General features: G+C 39.3%; 1 protein-coding gene across 4 annotated transcripts in view; it reads right to left on the bottom strand.

Annotated features, from left to right (window-relative positions):
- Positions 1-16,860, bottom strand: part of trip13 (thyroid hormone receptor interactor 13) — a 40,063-nt gene that overhangs the window by 13,299 nt on the left and 9,904 nt on the right. For all 4 annotated transcript variants that reach the window (XM_063069346.1, XM_063069348.1, XM_063069347.1 and 1 more), the window contains exons 4-10: positions 16,511-16,640; positions 10,392-10,447; positions 9,622-9,712; positions 7,627-7,699; positions 6,675-6,738; positions 5,628-5,714; positions 4,727-4,833 (exon numbers count right to left, since the gene is read on the bottom strand). In XM_063069346.1, the coding sequence (XP_062925416.1) occupies positions 4,727-4,833; positions 5,628-5,714; positions 6,675-6,738; positions 7,627-7,699; positions 9,622-9,712; positions 10,392-10,447; positions 16,511-16,640 (608 nt within the window). The remainder of the gene's footprint in view (positions 1-4,726; positions 4,834-5,627; positions 5,715-6,674; positions 6,739-7,626; positions 7,700-9,621; positions 9,713-10,391; positions 10,448-16,510; positions 16,641-16,860) is intronic.

Below are 16,860 nucleotides of genomic sequence, written 5' to 3'. Positions count from 1 at the left end.
GACTTCTATTATGTTATCTTTACTGGCAGATACACGCCCTTCCATTTCCTTAACTTGATCAGCTAGTGTTGATAACGCAGATTCTATTTTAATTAGCGAGGATTGGATGTTAATCATTTTAGTGTCAATTTGTGTTGATAGTTCTTCCTTGCGTTCCTGAATGGCTGTCATTACTGTCTCGAGGGAAAACTTCCCCCTTTTCCAGAGTCGGCTGCCATCTCAATAAAATACAAGGGTCTGGTTGTTCCTTCAGTTGGCAATAAAATATCCTTCTTACTTCTAAGATTACCACTAGCAAGTGAGATTTGTTTTAGAAATATTAGGAATACGGTTTTAACAATAACATAGCAAAATAAAGATAACTATTGAGAGACACTCGGGGAGCTCACGCTAGCATGTCTTACCTCGTTGCTGCCTCACGTGATGCCCCCAGGTAGTACAGTTTAAAAGCAATGTTCCCTCTAATTTTTAAGTGACCAATGTGCACAAAAATCTTGTACTGTGCAATTTTTTTGCTCAGTGACAATATGTGTACATGAATTTTATGTATAGAGGTATTCATTCTAACAGCTAGCAAAACACTGTCATCAACAACTTCGATCTCCTCTTTGTTTCGTTTTCACTCTTGGTTATCTGCACTTTCACAAAACATAGATAGCAGGCCTGTGGCAGGTAATGAAGGAAGGATTTCCTCGCTGGAACTTTTACACACTATCCATATTAATTTACTTGATAAATAACAGTTAAAGTTTCCAAATATCACTCCACTTCTTCCCACTTGCAAATTCTCCAGCAACTTCTGCATCATGACAGCACACACAGGTAACACTAGTTTCTGTACTGTAAATAAATATTTCTCGTAGCTGCACATTCCTGATCTCGTGGGTTTTCAGTGTAGCAGTTTCTACTGTTTCATTAAGCCTTTTCACTTTAAATGAACAAGGAGTTCTTTTGTGTTTCACACCCTTTGCTTCTTTGGAATTCAACATAGTGAATCAATAATTTCTTCAATAAAAACAGTATAAATAATCCAGTTCTAAGATCTGCAGATGAATCAGCACAAACTCCACGTTGTCAACACCATCCACGAAAGAAACCGGAAAAGGAAATGTGATTGTGTACGATCGCGAAATGTACTTAACATGCCAATGAGATAGAGGGTGACAACCTTTTGTGCACTGTTTAAATTCCTTTGTGCACTAGTAGCAAACGATCGGTTCACCTTAGAGGGAACATTGTTCAGGAACCAAAATTAATTAGCAAACTGAGTGAACTACACTTTCTTATTGTAAACGAATCATTTCAATATGCCTGCCAGCATTCTCCGTCAAGTCAATAAGCTTTGTAGGTGCGTAGTGTAGTGGTCAGAAGTAGTAAAAATACATCTTTTAACTCCTCTATTCAACTCCTAGTATCATCTATTCATTGCATCAAAATCCTCTCACCAGAAATTGGCAATATCAGTTAATCAAACATTAAAGTTGAATTAATTTGATTCACAATTTCAGGATGTCATTCAGCAAGTACTGCACTCGGTTTTTCAAATACTTAATCATGTGTTTCCTATTAAAATGGATATGACATTAAGACCATAAGATATAGGAGAAGCAGGCTATTCGGCCCATCGAGTCTGCTCCACCATTCAATCATGGGCTGATCCAATTCTTCCAGTCAGTCTCACTCCCCTGCCTTCTCCCCATACCCTTTGATGCCCTGGCTAATCAAGAACCTATCTACCTCTGCCTTAAATACACCCAATGACTTGGCCTCCATAGCTGCTCGTGGCAACAAATTACACAGATTTACCACCCTCTGACTAAAGTAATTTCTCCGCATCTCTGTTCTAAATGGTCATCCTTCAATCCTGAAGTCGTGCCCTCTTGTCCTAGAATCCCCTACCATGAGAAATAACTTTGCCATATCTAATCTGTTCAGACCTTTTAACATTCAGAATGTTTCTATGAGATCCCCCCCTCATTCTCCTGAATTCCAGGAAATACAGCCCAAGAGCTACCAGACATGCCTCATAGGTAACTCTTTCATTCCTAGAAACATTCTCGTGAATCTTCTCTGAACCCTCTCCAATGTCAGTATGTCCCTTCTAAAATAAGGAGCCCAAAACTGCACACAATACTCCAAGCGTCATCTCACAAGTGCCTTATAGAGCCTCAACATCACACCCCTGCTCTTATATTCTATACCTCTAGAAATGAATGCCAACAGTGCATTCGCCTTCTTCACAACCGACTCAACCTGGAGGTTAACCTTTCAGGTATCCTGCACAAGGACTCCCAAGTCCCTTTGCATCTCTGCATTTTGAATTCTCTCCCCATCTAAATAATAGTCTGCCCACTTATTTCTTCCACCAAAGTGCATGACCATACACTTTCCAACATTGTATTTCATTTGCCACTTCTTTACCCACTCCCCCTAAACTATCTAAGTCTCTCTGCAAGCTTTCCGTTTCTTCAACACTACCCGGTCCTCCACATACCTTTGTATCACCAGCAAATTTAGCCACAAATCCACTAATCCCATTAGCCCAAATCATTGGCATACATCGTAAAAAGCAGCAGTCCCAACACTGACCCCTGTGGAGCTCCACTGGTAACCAGCAGCCAGCCAGAATAGGATCCCTTTATTCCTACTGTTTTCTGCCGATCAGCCAATGCTCCACCCATGCTAGTAACTTCCCTGTAATTCCATGAGATCTTATCCTACTAAGCAGCCTCACGTGCGGCACCTTGTCAAAGGCTTTCTGAAAATCCAAGTACACCACGTCTACTGCAACTCCTTTATCTACCCTGCTTTTAATTTCCTCAAAAAAATTGCATTAGGTTTGTCAGGAAGGATTTTCCTTTCAGGAAGCCATGCTGGTTTTGGCCTATCTTGTCATGTGCCTCCAGGCACTCTGTGATCTCATCTCTAACAATTGATTCCAACAACTTCCCAACCACTGATGTCAAGCTAACGGGTCTATAGTTTCCTTTCTGCTGCCCCCCACCCTTCTTAAATAGTGGAGTAACATTTGCAATTTTCCAGTCATACGGTAAAATGCCAGAATCTATCGATTCTTGAAAGATCACCGTTAGTGCCTCCGCAATCTCTCCAGCTACTTCCTTCAGAACCCAAGGGTGCATTCCATCAGGTCCAAGAGATTTATCCACCCTGACCATTAAGCTTCCTGAGCACTTTCTCAGTTGTAATATTCACTGCACAGACTTCACTTCCCTGACACTCTTGAATGTCCAGTATACTGCAGACGTCTTCCACTGTGAAGACTGATGCAAAATATGCATTCAGTTCTTCTGCCATCTCTGCGTCTCTCATTATAATATCTCCAGTGTCATTTTGTACTGGTCCTATATCTACCCTTGACTCTCTTTTACCCTTTATATACTTAAAAAAGCTTTTAGTATCTTCTTTGATATTAGTCACCAGCTTCCTTTCATAATTCATCTTTTCCTTCCTAATGACCTTCTTAGTTTCCTTCTGCAAGTTTTTAAAAGCTTCCCAATGCTCCATCTTCCCACTAGCTCAGGCTTCCTTGTATGCCCTCTCTTTTGCTTTTATTTTGGCTCTGACTTCCCTTGTCAGCAACGGTAGTGTCCTTCTTTGAAAATTCCTTATTTGGAATATATCTGTCTTGCACTTACCTCATTTTTCGCAGAAACTCCAGCCATTGCTGCTCTGCTGTCCTTCCTGCAAATGTCCCTTTCCAGTCAAAACCATACAGCAAATCATTTGTTTTAAACTATTACTGATAAAGCTAGATTATGCACAGGCAAGGGAGGTTTAAACTAAAATGGAAATAAAATCAATTTCAGTGCTTGAATAGATAAACTTCCCACACTTTTTAGTCTAGCAATGAATTGAACTCAGTTACTTAAGAGTACAATTTTATAGTACAGTTAAAACCCTATGAATTTAAAAGATAGAAAACTGCCTGGAAATGGTATCTGTTAACTGATTAATAGGACCGTTGAAGTATAATTCTGTAATTTTTGTTGGAGCATTCAGATACGAATATTCAGATGCAACCTCTTTGCAGTTATAGTTACAAAGCTTCCCAATAATCAATTTCAGCTAATGTGCAGGACTTCAGTATTTAAAAAGGCAGTTGGCATTGAACCTTGTCAGACTCTACAAGGGATGTGATGGCAGGGATGACAAATGCGTGGGGAGTGTTAGAAGTACACCCCCAGATTCACCAACCATGAGCGTGATATACTAATTCATGGAATTCACACCTGAATAGAGGCCCGAAGCATCATGAGGCTTTCAATGTTGGCAGTTAAATTCTGAACACTCAGAAATATCAACATATGCCTTAAGTATCACAAGTTCATAAACCACTGTATATGAATGTTTTCAACGGGTCTTCAGTTGCCCTGGCATCAGTTGTCATACTTGAGGCTCTGAACTGTTGATGGGTATAGGGATGAGACTGGTGGGATTGCTCTGTTTGGAACCAGAATGGGTTCAATGGACTGAACAACCTCCTTCTGTATCATAGTAAGTGATGCTGCCTTGCAGATCAAAGCAGGAGTTTAGGCCACTGTTGGCATGCTTATCTTTCTGCTAACAGAGGATTGATTACTCTGCTGCAAAGCGTGTAACAACTAGAACAAAAGAGAAAACCTTTAAAACTAATAATTAGAGACTGCAGAGGAGGTTATACTATATGTGGCTTGTCGTCTAGTTAAACTATAGGAATTAAGTTTACCTTTTGATCTGATCTATTTGTGTCAATACAGCGTTAACTACTCGAATGGCATCAGATGGCTCTGTGCCAGCCTTTGAAATATTCCTGGCAGCTGTCAAACTTTCAACCTGCAGCACAAGAGACAGCAAGTGACTAAATAATGAAACAGTTGCTCTTTCAAAAATAAAGTTATTAATCAAACTTCTCCTTCAGTTAAAATAAAAACGTCACAGGAACTTTAGCATAATTGTGTTAACAGATTTAATTTTTACATCCTTTGATAAGTTCTGCTTTTAATGACATTTCACTAGAGAAGGGCAGGAATATCATTTCTTTTTTAAAAAAGCAAAGGGAACAACACATTACAAGTTAGCCATGCACTGCCAATGTGGATAATGGAGGAAGTTACTCCGAAATATGAAAGAAAAATTAATTTGACAGCCCGTTTAGATCTCTTCATATTTCCAAGGATTGCAAATTCAACTTTGAAACTCATGACCTAGAATGAATCACCTAGATTTATTAAAAGAATTTTCTCCCCTTCTGTTGTTCCCAATGATGATAAACAGCAAAAATCAAGGATTAGCAATACAAACATGCAAAGTGGACAGCAAAAACAAGTTACTGCATATTCAATGGTAATGGTAAATTTCTGGTGAATTACAATGATAAAAAAATGACTATAAAACTGGCCCTTTGTTGGTAAAAGGACAGTTTAAGCCATATTTGCATAAATAAGATTTAGAAGACAACTCAGATTTTGTAGCACAGAAGTATTTGGACAATATGTTCTGAGGTGGAACTTGTGTTCTTCTTGAATTTTCTTTCTACTTTATATCATAGCATTCAAAACAAAAATAATCTAGAAAATATCTACCCAAGGTAATCTGAAATTCTCAGTAGTTCTGTTGAATCATCTTACCTCATCAATTAAAACAAATACAAGGGATTCTGCATCCATTATTAAGTCCCGAATAGTTTGAAACATCTTTGAAACAAGTTTTCCGCTCTGTTTAAATGATATTTTAATCAAAATTCAGTTAGTAGGATACTACATCACTGTTGCAAAATGAAAGAATTATAGTTTTACAGAATAAAACAATTAAGGGGTAGAAGTTAAATTATGCAGTGCATCTGTATGTGTTCCACATCCTCATTTGTGCACAATTCTGATCTAGTCTCATGCCCATATATAACATACCTGTGATCTCCTCATTAAATCACAAATGTTTGTGCACACATCCAAAAAACATAGCATCAATAACAATTCACATGTGATGCCGATGGTATAATGTGCCACTGTTTCCATACTGGAAGGCATGGTTCTATGCAAATCTGAGTGCAAGGACCAGGATGCACTCCCCTCACTGTTTCTCAGTGCACAGCCTTTCAAGATGGCCTTGCAAGTGACCCAAGATTTATGTCAATCACCCTCCATTCTTTATCAAATCCTTCAAAGCAGAAACATTGGCTACAGTTCACTCACAGCTGATAACACAGCAAGTACAAACCCTGACAATAACATACTATTCACAAAATGCAAAATCTAAGCTTGTGGATGGCAAAGAGTAATGGGACATTCTCCTAACTTTCTGGCAGCTCATTTGTATATATTTGTTTAATGTGCTTGATAGTACTGCCAATGATCTTATGAATAATTAGGCTCAACTATTGAGAAGCCTAATTTTTTGTTGACTCATCTAGGACATATGAAAGAGAAATTAGACATAAACATCAACTTAGAATTGATAAAATAACCAGCAGGCATGATAGATTTACTAAACTTCAGTCAGTAATTATCTTAAATAATTAACTTTAGTGATCAAAATTGAAAATATTTAGCAAGAGCTTAAAGCAAGATTCTGGGGTGTAAAAGGCAAGGCTTGTAAGATTGCAATTTCTTGTTTGCAACTTCATTTTTCACAAGAAAATAATCACAAAAATGTGAATAAGTACTGGGCATACTTACCTCTGAAAACCATTTGGAGAAGAGACTGTGGCTGTTGATTTCAATTAGTTGTCCATACCGGTACCTGAAAGACACAGTTGCAATAACATTTGATTTTATTAGCCTCCTCAATTATTTTCAATTACTGATGAAGTCTCCATCTTTCCTCATGTCATTCACACTAAAAACTTTAAATTAAATATGGCTCAATAAAATGACTGGGCAACGAAATCTGGGCCTGGAGCAGTCGCTGGGCAGAGCGGTCGCTGGATAGAGCGGTCTAGGACCAGAGCCTTTCGTAGCAGCGGTGACTGGGTCTAAGTGTGAGGTACTATATGCTGTTTAGACAATTTAAATGCTGGCCCAGATCGGAGATGAGAGCCGATTTCACTCACTCTCCACGATCTTCACTCCTCTCTCCATTCGCCGTTTTGTCACTGGGTCAACTTAAACACTGGCCTAGATAACTGAAAAGACAGGGCGTGGGTCAAGACGAGAGCCAATTTTACTCATTCTCTGCAATGGTCATCTCCATGGCACTAAGGCTATGAAGACTGCCCCAGCTGCTGTGCTCCGTGCTTGCTAATATGATGAACTCATAAGCTAGGCTTTGGGTCTGCTCCTGAGTTCAGATCCAAGGACTAATTTTTCATTTGGAATGCTGCTGTTTGCATGATTTGTATTTTTTCCTGTGCATTGAGTGTTGGTTTTTTAATTTTTATTACTTTTCCCCCCCTTTAATTGGGCTCTTTAGGGTTTCTAGCCTTGTGGCTACCTGTGAGCAAACAAATCTCGAGGTTCTATAATTTATATATTCTTTTATAATAGATGAATCTTGAATCTTAAAAATACCATTCGTGCTCTTCACTGCCAGCAGTTTTTTTTTGTTAAATACCAGCAAATAAACATAGAATACTACAAAGTTTATTGAAATAGCTTAATTCAATATAACATTAACTTTGTGATCTCTCACCGGTAAGAAAATCGAATAGTGAGTTTTTGAGCCAGTGCCTTACATAAAGACGTTTTCCCAGTTCCTGGGGGACCTATTTTAAAGAGACAAAACAGTATCATATTAACACTCATCTTGCAGTGATTACTGCATTATGATCAGGAATGCGCTGCACAAAGAGGTAATGTAAGCAGATTTAATAGCAAATTTCAATTGGGAAGTGGAGACATAATTGAAAGAAAAGGTAAAGATAGGAGAGGATGCGGCTCTTAAGTGCAGATGGTCCAGGTAACCAACCCTCAAGGGAGCGTGAGGCAATCAATCTTGGAATGACTTTTCTCACTTCCCTCCCAGCTAGCTCACTTCCACAAAAGAAACCACAATAGCCTATATAATCCGGAAAAAAATTTCTTCATTTCAACATAGATATGATTTTTGGCAAGTCTCTGCCATGTTATCATAATGAAACACTTTTTCCCAGTACACGTATGTATTCAAATATACTTCAAAGTGTAGATTTTATGCAGCAATCATGAATGCAAATTCTGTACCTCGGTGAAAAGGCTTAAGTATTTTTCTGAAAGCTAAGTTCCGAAACACTATTTTAAACAACTAGTCCATTTCCTTTGGGTCACGATTTAATAAAGCAAAGAATACACTTGGCTGTTCTGTTTCCATCATTTTCTTTTCACCTTTAAAGACAATCTTCAACTTTTTTTAAAAGCTCTTTGTACAGCTGGAAAATATTTTCTGCATTATTCATGCAGAATCTTAAACTGTTTCTAAAGCAGGTAGTTCAAGCAGATTTTGTGTGTGTTGCTCAAATCAAATAGTATGGTTGTAAAATAGAAGATAACATTGTTGCTCAAATCTAATTGTCTCAACGTGCTTGACACCAACATTCAGTACTCAACTACCTAGCATTCTATTTTCGACTCCTGTTTTACACCATTGCTTTCTAATGATTTCCAGAGTGCAGACTTGTTGTTCACCAATTATCTACCCTAAATACAAGAGATTCTGCAGATGCTTGACATCCACAGAACATACAAAATGATGGAGAAACGCTGGTCAGGCACCATCTATGGAAATGAATAAATAGTCAACATTCTGGGCTGAGACCCTTCTTCAGGACTGAAAAGGAAGGGGAAGATACCAGAATAAAAAGATTGGGGGGGGGAGGGGGAGAAGGAGAATAAAGCTAGGTGATAGTTGAAGCCAGGTGGGAAAGATAAAGGGCTGGAAAAAGGGAACTTGATAGGAGAGTGGACCATGAGAAAAAGGGAAGGAAGGGCACCAGTAGGAGGCTATAGGCAAATGAGGAGAAGAAGAGTTCAGAAGCTAGAGTGGGGAATAGAAGAGGGAAGGGGGTGGAGGGAAAAAAATTACCAGAAAGAGAAATTGATGTGCATGCCATCAGGTTGGAGGTTACCAAGACGTTATATAACGTGTTGCTCTTCCACCCTCAGAGTGGCCTCATTGAGGCAGAAGAGGAGACCATGGACTGATGTGTCAGAACAGGAATAGGTATGGGAATTAAAATGGTTGGCCACAGTAAAATTCTGCTTTTGGCAATTTATATCTGGTCTCAGTGTAGAGGGAGCCACATTGGCATATTTTTCCAATACAAATCATTGACAAGTACAAGGAGCAGGAAACCTTTATTGACTGGAGTGTTGAAAGGAAAAAAAAACATCAGTTTTGACCCTGTTCTTTTACCCAATTCTATAGTGGTTCTAAAGCTGAGAAAATACTCACAAATTATCAGGTTAAATGTGGTGGTATGCATTATAATTTCTAATCTCACAAACCAATGCATTTTGAAAGTTCCAATTTGGATACATTATACTTAACAAAATGGTTTTAAAATCTGGAGGAAATCGATATCTACATGAACAAATACCCAGATGCATAGAGGATCCACTGATGGCAGTAATATTAGGAGATGGAGCATGTCAAATTAACTGGTGTACTAAGACAAAATATATTAATAACAGCAAATGAGCCAAGACTAACCATGGAGCAGCACCACTCGATTCCATGTAATCAGATTGCTGTCAACATTTCTGTCAGAAAACAGCAAGGTGGTTGAGACGTAGTCAAGTAACTGGAAGAAATTAGTTATTGTAGGTTAGCATGTAAAAGAATATCCAGTTCAAGCATATTCTAAAAAAATAAAGTAGATAAATTCAATCAGACTTTGAAAAATAGAGAAAACTGCCAAGAACAAGTGTTTTATTGCATTTAAACATCCGCAGTACTAATTATTAAACATTTTCCTGCTCTTACTGTACATATAAAAAATTCAATGCTGCCCCGCCACACTAACCATTTCTCATCCTATCAATATCATTATTCCTAGTTTCTTGACGTTGTTTAGCTCAAGTGTCAAACTATTGTCCTCTTCTCAGTCTCTGCATTTCTACAATTATACAGCTGAACATTTGGCCACTTTTGAGTTATTGTTCCAATGATTATCAATACCCGATAGAGCTTTACAATTGATGACCAATGACAACTTTCCAGGGAATTATTTTGCAAGTGAGTATTCCTGATAGCACTGAAGTATCGAAGGTTATTTTTAAAGAAATGAGGGGAGATTGATACCAACATGAAGGACTGATATAGAATATTAGAAATATATCAGAAAGCAATTTGAATGAAATTAATATTTTTGAGGGTATTCCAAATAAATATTCCTAAATGCATCTACAAGTCTAAAACAATAACACTATAAATAAACTCTACAAAACCAATGTAGTGTTGTAACTTTTGGAATCACTTACTTGTGATTTAACTTCACTATCATATACCAAACTCTCCCAGAGTCCATGAAATTCACCTATAAAGATGGGATTTAAAAAAGTATATTTAGTGACATATAGCAATAATTTCAGTGCATAAATTTCTAAAACATATAGCTGTTTTTCTACAAGTACTCCCAAATATAATGGAAAATTCGGTTTTAACACACTTTTTAGGACAATAAATTACCAGTCAGATAATGTGCATACCATGATTCTTATAAACAGCTAAAGTAAATTTAACTATTATTCTTTGCAGACATACATTATGCAGACAGGTGAGCATAATCCAATTAGATTCAAAAATAGTCTGAACACTCAGTGCTGTACATCTTCTAGCAATGAATTGAAGAATACCTTCAACAGTTTTATAAAATCTTGTAAAGATTTTTGATTTTATTAATTATTCTTAAACTAAGAGCATCAAAAAATTTTATATATACATACATACACACACACACAAATAAATATATAAATATAAATAATTATTTTTACCAAGAAGTATTTAATTCTGTTCCTCAAAATGTGTTCTGCTACCTTGAAAAAATGGCTCTGATTGCAAAAGGTTAATTTGAAAGGCTTGCAAAGGATCTAACAAGGTACTAAAAGTAGAAAAAGAGATGAACCAAAGGCACTGTTCCTAAGTCACAGAATCATGTAACACAGATGTTTTGTCAATTGAGTCTGTCCCAAATATTCAGTGAAGTTTTGCACTAAGCTTTAAGACCTTGGCCTCAGTACTTTCTTGTGTAATTAGATCCTCGATGCCCTCATTTGACAACAACACCTCCTCCACAAGCTCCATCAGCACAGGTGCATCTCAAGGCTGTGTGCTCAGCCCTGTGCTCTACTCATTTTACCTTTACGACTGTGTGGGTAAGTACAGCTCCAATGCCATATTCAAGTTTGCTGACGACACCACTGTCGTAACCATCTGGCCCATCGAGTCTGCTCTGTCATTTAATCATGACTGATCCTTTTTTTCTGTCCCCTCAACCTCAGTTCCTGGCCTTCTCCCTGTAACCTTTGATGCCATATCCAATCAAGAACCTATCAATCTCTGCCTTAAATACACCCAATGACCTGGCCTCCACAGCTGCATGTGGCAACAAATTCCACAAATTCACCACCCTTTGGCTAAAGAAACTTCTCCACATCTCTGTTTTGAAAGGGCGTCCAGGATACTGAGGCTATGCCCTCTTGTCCTAGACTCTCCCACCATGGGAACAATCCTTTCCACATCTACTCTGTCTAGGCCTTTCAACATTCAAAAGGTTTCAATGACATCCCCCTCATCCTTCTGAATTCCAGCAAGTACAGAGCCATCAAATGTTCCTCATATGATAACCCTTCAATTCCGGAATTGAAGGAGTTGAAAATCTGGCTAAGTGGTGCCACAACAACAACCTCTTAGTCAATATCAGCAAGATCAAGTGCTAATTATTGACTTCAGAAGGATGAAACCGAAGGTCCATGTGTCAGTCTTCAATGGGGAAATCTGAGGTGGAGAGAGTCAGCAACTTTAAATTCCTTGGTATTATTACTTCAGAGGACCTGTCCTGGGAGTGGCACACTTCTACTTCCTTAGAAGTTTGTGAAGATTCAGCATGACATCTGGAACTTTGACAAACTTCTAGAGATGTGTGATGCTTGCATCACAGCCTAGTGTGGAAACACCAATGCCCTTGAACAGAAAATCCTACAAAAAAATAGTGGATATGGCCCAGTCCATCATGGGTAAAGCCAACTCCATCATTGAGCAAATCTACAGAGCGTTGTCGCAGCAGAGCAGCATGCATCATCAGGAACCCCACCACCCAAGTCAAGCTCTCTTCTCACTGCTACCATCAGGAAGGTGGTACAGGAACCTTAAGACTCATACTATCATTTTCAGGAACAGTTATTACCCCTCAACCATCAGGCTTTTGAATCAGAGGGGATAAATAACTTTACTCAACTTCACTTGCCCCGTCAATGAATTGTTTCCACAACTAATGGGTTCACTTTCAAGAAATCTTCATATGTTCTCAATATTGATTGCTTAATTATTATTACTTGTTTTTTCCCACCCACAGAACTGAAGGTTATGGCATGTTTTTTTGTTTCTCACACCTTTTTCTGTAAACTCTAGAGACTGCTATGTGTGAAAATCCCAGATCAGTAGTTTCTGACATACTCAAACCATCCCATCTGACACCAACAATCATTCCATGGTCAGTCATTTTAATCATATTTTCCCCATTCTGATATTTGGTCTGAACAATAACTGAATCTCTTGACCATGTCTGCATGCTTTTATGTATTTAGTCGCTTTCACATGATTGGCTGAGTAGCTATTTGCATTAACAAGCAGGCGTACAGGTGTACCTAATAAAGTGGCCAATGAGTGTATCTTCATTCAAATCATTGCTATAAATTGTTTACTACTGAGGCTCCAACATCAGTCTCTGTGGCAAGCACTGGACACAGCTTCTCAACCCGAAAATGACAAGTTTATTCTTTGTTTTCTATTAACTATTGTACAATTCACTCCAGTGATGCTAAACCCAGATACAAACCCTTTTGAAAGATAGTACCAAAACTGATTTTTAACCTTTTCAGGTAGAGAATTTTACAACCTTTAATGACACTATAATTTGGTCATCACTAATAAACAAACATTATCACAAATAATAAAAGTTTAACAACCTGAAATACTAACTTCCTTTTTTTTCCCCTATACACATGTTGAATGTTTCCAGCTTTACACATTTAGTGTTCAGAGTCAGAATCAGGTTTATTATCACTGGCATGTGACGTGAAATTTGTTAACTTAGTAGCAGCAATTCAATGCAATACATAATCTAGCAGAGAAAAAATTAACAATAATAAAAATAATAATAAATAAACAAGTAAATCAATTACATATATTGAATAGATATTAAAAAACATGTAAAGACAGAAATACTGTATCTTTTAAAAAAAAGTGAGGTCATGTCCAAAGATTCAATATCCATTTAGGAATCAGATGGCAGAGGGGAAGAAGCTGTTCCTGAATTGTTCAGTGTGTGCCTTCAGGCTTCTGTACCTCCTACCTGATGGTAACAGTGAGAAAAGTTCATGCCCTGGGTGCTGGAGGTCGTTAACAATGAACGCTGTCTTTCTGAGACACCGCTTCCTGAAGATGTCCTTCCTATAGTGAGGCAACCAGAACTGGACAGTACTCCAAGTGTGGCCTAACCAGAGTTTTATAGAGCTGCATCATTACATCGTGACTCTTAAACTCTATCCCTCAACTTAAGAAAGCTAACACCCCATAAGCTTTCTTAACTACCCTATCTACCCCGTGAGCTTTCTTAACTACCCTATGTCAGGACTAGGTTAGATCCTCAGAGATCTTGACGCTCAGAAACGTGAAGCTGCTCATTCTCTCCACTTCTGGTAGCAGCAGAGGTACTGAGGAGCAGATTGGAAGGCAGATTTTGGAAGGGTGCAAAAATAACAGGGTTGTTATCTTGGGTGACTTTAACTTCCGTAATATTGATTGGCACCTGATTAGTTCCAAGGTTTGGACGGGGAGAGTTTGTTAAGTGTGTCCAGGACAGATTGTTGACAGGCCGACTCGGGGGAATGCCACACTAGATCTAGTATTAGGTAACAAACCAGGTCAGGTCACAAATCTCTCAGTGGGTGAGCATCTGGGGGACAGTGACCATCGCTCCCTGGCCTTTAGCATTATCATGGGAAAGGATAGAATCAGAGAGAACAGGAAAATTTTTAATTGGTTAAGGGCAAATTATGAGGCTATAAGGCTAGAACATGCGGGTGTGAATTGGGATGATGTTTTTGCAGGGAAATGTGCTATGGACATGTGGTCAACGTTTAGAGATCTCTTGCAGGATGTTAGGGATAAATTTGTCCCAGTGAGGAAGATAAAGAATGGTAGGGTGAAGGAACCTGGGTGACAAGTGAGGTGGAAAATCTAGTCAGGTGGAAGAAGGCAGCATACATGAGGTTTAGGAAGCAATGTCAATTCAGGAATATGGGGTAGCAAGAAAGGAGCTTAAGACGGGGCTGAAAAGAGCAAGAAGGGGGCATGAGAAGGCCTTGGCGAGTAGGGTAAAGGAAAACCCCAAGGCATTCTTCAATTATGTGAAGAACAAAAGGATGACAGGAGTGAAGGTAGGACCAATTAGAGATAAAGGTGGGAAGATGTGCCTGGAGGCTGTGGAAGTGAGCAAGGTCCTCAATGAATACTTCTCTTCGGTATTCACCAGTGAGAGGGAACTTGATGATGGTGAGGACAATATGAGTGAGGTTGATGTTCTGGAGCATGTTGATATTAAGGGAGAGGAGGTTTTGGAGTTGTTAAAATACATTAGGACGGATAAGTCCCCGGGGCCTGACGGAATATTCCCCAGGCTGCTCCACGAGGCGAGGGAAGAGATTGCTGAGCCTCTGGCTAGGATCTTTAGGTCCTCGTTGTCTACAGGAATTGTACCGGAGGACTGGAGGGAGGCGAATGTTGTCCCCTTGTTCAAAAAGGCAGCTGGGATTGTCCGGATAATTATAGACCAGTGAGCCTTACATCTGTGGTGGGAAGGCTGTTGGAAAAGATTCTTAAGAGATAGGATCTATGGGCATTTACAGAATCATGGTCTGATCAGGGACAGTCAGCATGGCTTTGTGAAGGGCAGATCCTGTCTAACAAGCCTGATAGAGTTCTTTCAGGAGGTGACCAGGCATATAGAAGAGGGTAGTGCAGTGGATGTGATCTATATAGATTTTAGTAAGGCATTTGACAAGGTTCCACACGGTAGGCTTATTCAGAAAGTCAGAAGGCATGGGATCCAGGGAAGTTTGGCCAGATGGATTCAGAATTGGCTCGCCTGCAGAAGGCAGAGGGTCGTGGTGGAGGGAGTACATTCGGATTGGAGGGTTGTGACTAGTGGTGTCCAACAAGGATTTGTTCTGGGTCCTCTACTCTTTGTGATTTTTATTAACGACCTGGATGTGGGGGTAGAAGGGTGGGTTGGCAAGTTTGCAGACGACACAAAGGTTGGTGGTGTTGTAGATAGTGTAGAGGGTTGTCAAAGATTGCAGAGAGACATTGATAGGATGCAGAAGTGGGCTGTGAAGTGGCAGATGGAGTTCAACCCGGAGAAGTGTGAGCTGGTACACTTTGGAAGGACAAACTCCAAGGCAGAGTACAAAGTAAATGGCAGGATACTTGGTAGTGTGGAGGAGCAGAGGGATCTGGGGGTACATGTCCACAGATCCCTGAAAGTTGCCTCACAGGTAGATAGGGTAGTTAAGAAAGCTTACGGGGTGTTAGCTTTCATAAGTCGAGGGATAGAGTTTAAGAGTCGCGAGCTAATGATGCAGGTCTATAAAACTCTGGTTAGGCCACACTTGGAGTACTGCGTCCAGTTCTGGTCGCCTCACTATAGGAAGGATGTGGAAGCACTGGAAAGGGTACAGAGGAGATTTACCAGGATGCTGCCTGGTTTAGAGAGTATGGATTACGATCAGAGATTAAGGGAGCTAGGGCTTTACTCTTTGGAGAGGAGGAGGATGAGAGGAGACATGATAGAGGTATACAAGATATTAAGAGGAATAGATAGAGTGGATAGCCAGCACCTCTTCCCCAGGGCACCACTGCTCAATACAAGGGGACATAGCTTTAAGGTAAGGGGTGGGAAGTTCAAGGGGGATATTAGAGGAAGGTTTTTTTACTCAGAGAGTGGTTGGTGCGTGGAATACCCTGCCTGAGTCAGTGGTGGAGGCAGATACACTAGTGAAATTTAATAGAGTACTAGACAGGTATATGGAGGAATTTAAGGTGAGGGGTTACATGGGAGGCAGGGTTTGACGGTCGGCACAACAATGTGGGCTGAAGGGCCTGTACGGTGCTGTACTATTCTATATCTGATCCCTCTATGAGGATTGGTGTTCCTGTGTAAGCTTTAATTTCCAAGTTCTACTAGAAAAAAAATATGATGGGCTGCTTGAATATTAATTGAAAATTGTTCAACTTGGAAACTCCGACATTAATGTTGTTTGCTTATAGGACACTGCACAAGTAATAACCAGGAGGTTGCTTTGGGTGTTGAGATACATACCAGCAGGTAGAAGCCAGTTATTCGATGCAGGCATATTCTCCTCTTCCCCTTCCAGAATCTCAGGAGACGGACCTTCTTCATTCAGGTGGAATATATAAATTGAAAGATTGGATTTTGTCAGGTCAATAGGCTGCAAGAGACACATAACAAAATGATAAGAACAGCGAGATGTTTAATAATTATGTAAAGATATATGTTGTGGTTTTGTATCCAAGAAGTGGAATAATTCAAAAAATAAGCACTGTCGAAAGATGATTCCCCCCCCCGTGAGGAAATGATTTATTTTTAATTTAAAAATTGCACTTAATTAACTTTAAACCTATGTACATGGGTAATACTGTATACCTAAA

This window comes from Mobula hypostoma, chromosome 17, assembly GCF_963921235.1.
Source record: "Mobula hypostoma chromosome 17, sMobHyp1.1, whole genome shotgun sequence".
In the NCBI taxonomy this organism is placed as follows: Eukaryota; Metazoa; Chordata; class Chondrichthyes; order Myliobatiformes; family Myliobatidae; genus Mobula; species Mobula hypostoma.
The sequence above is the reverse complement of the archived record's forward strand: the minus strand, read 5'-3'. Positions and strand labels throughout refer to the sequence as shown.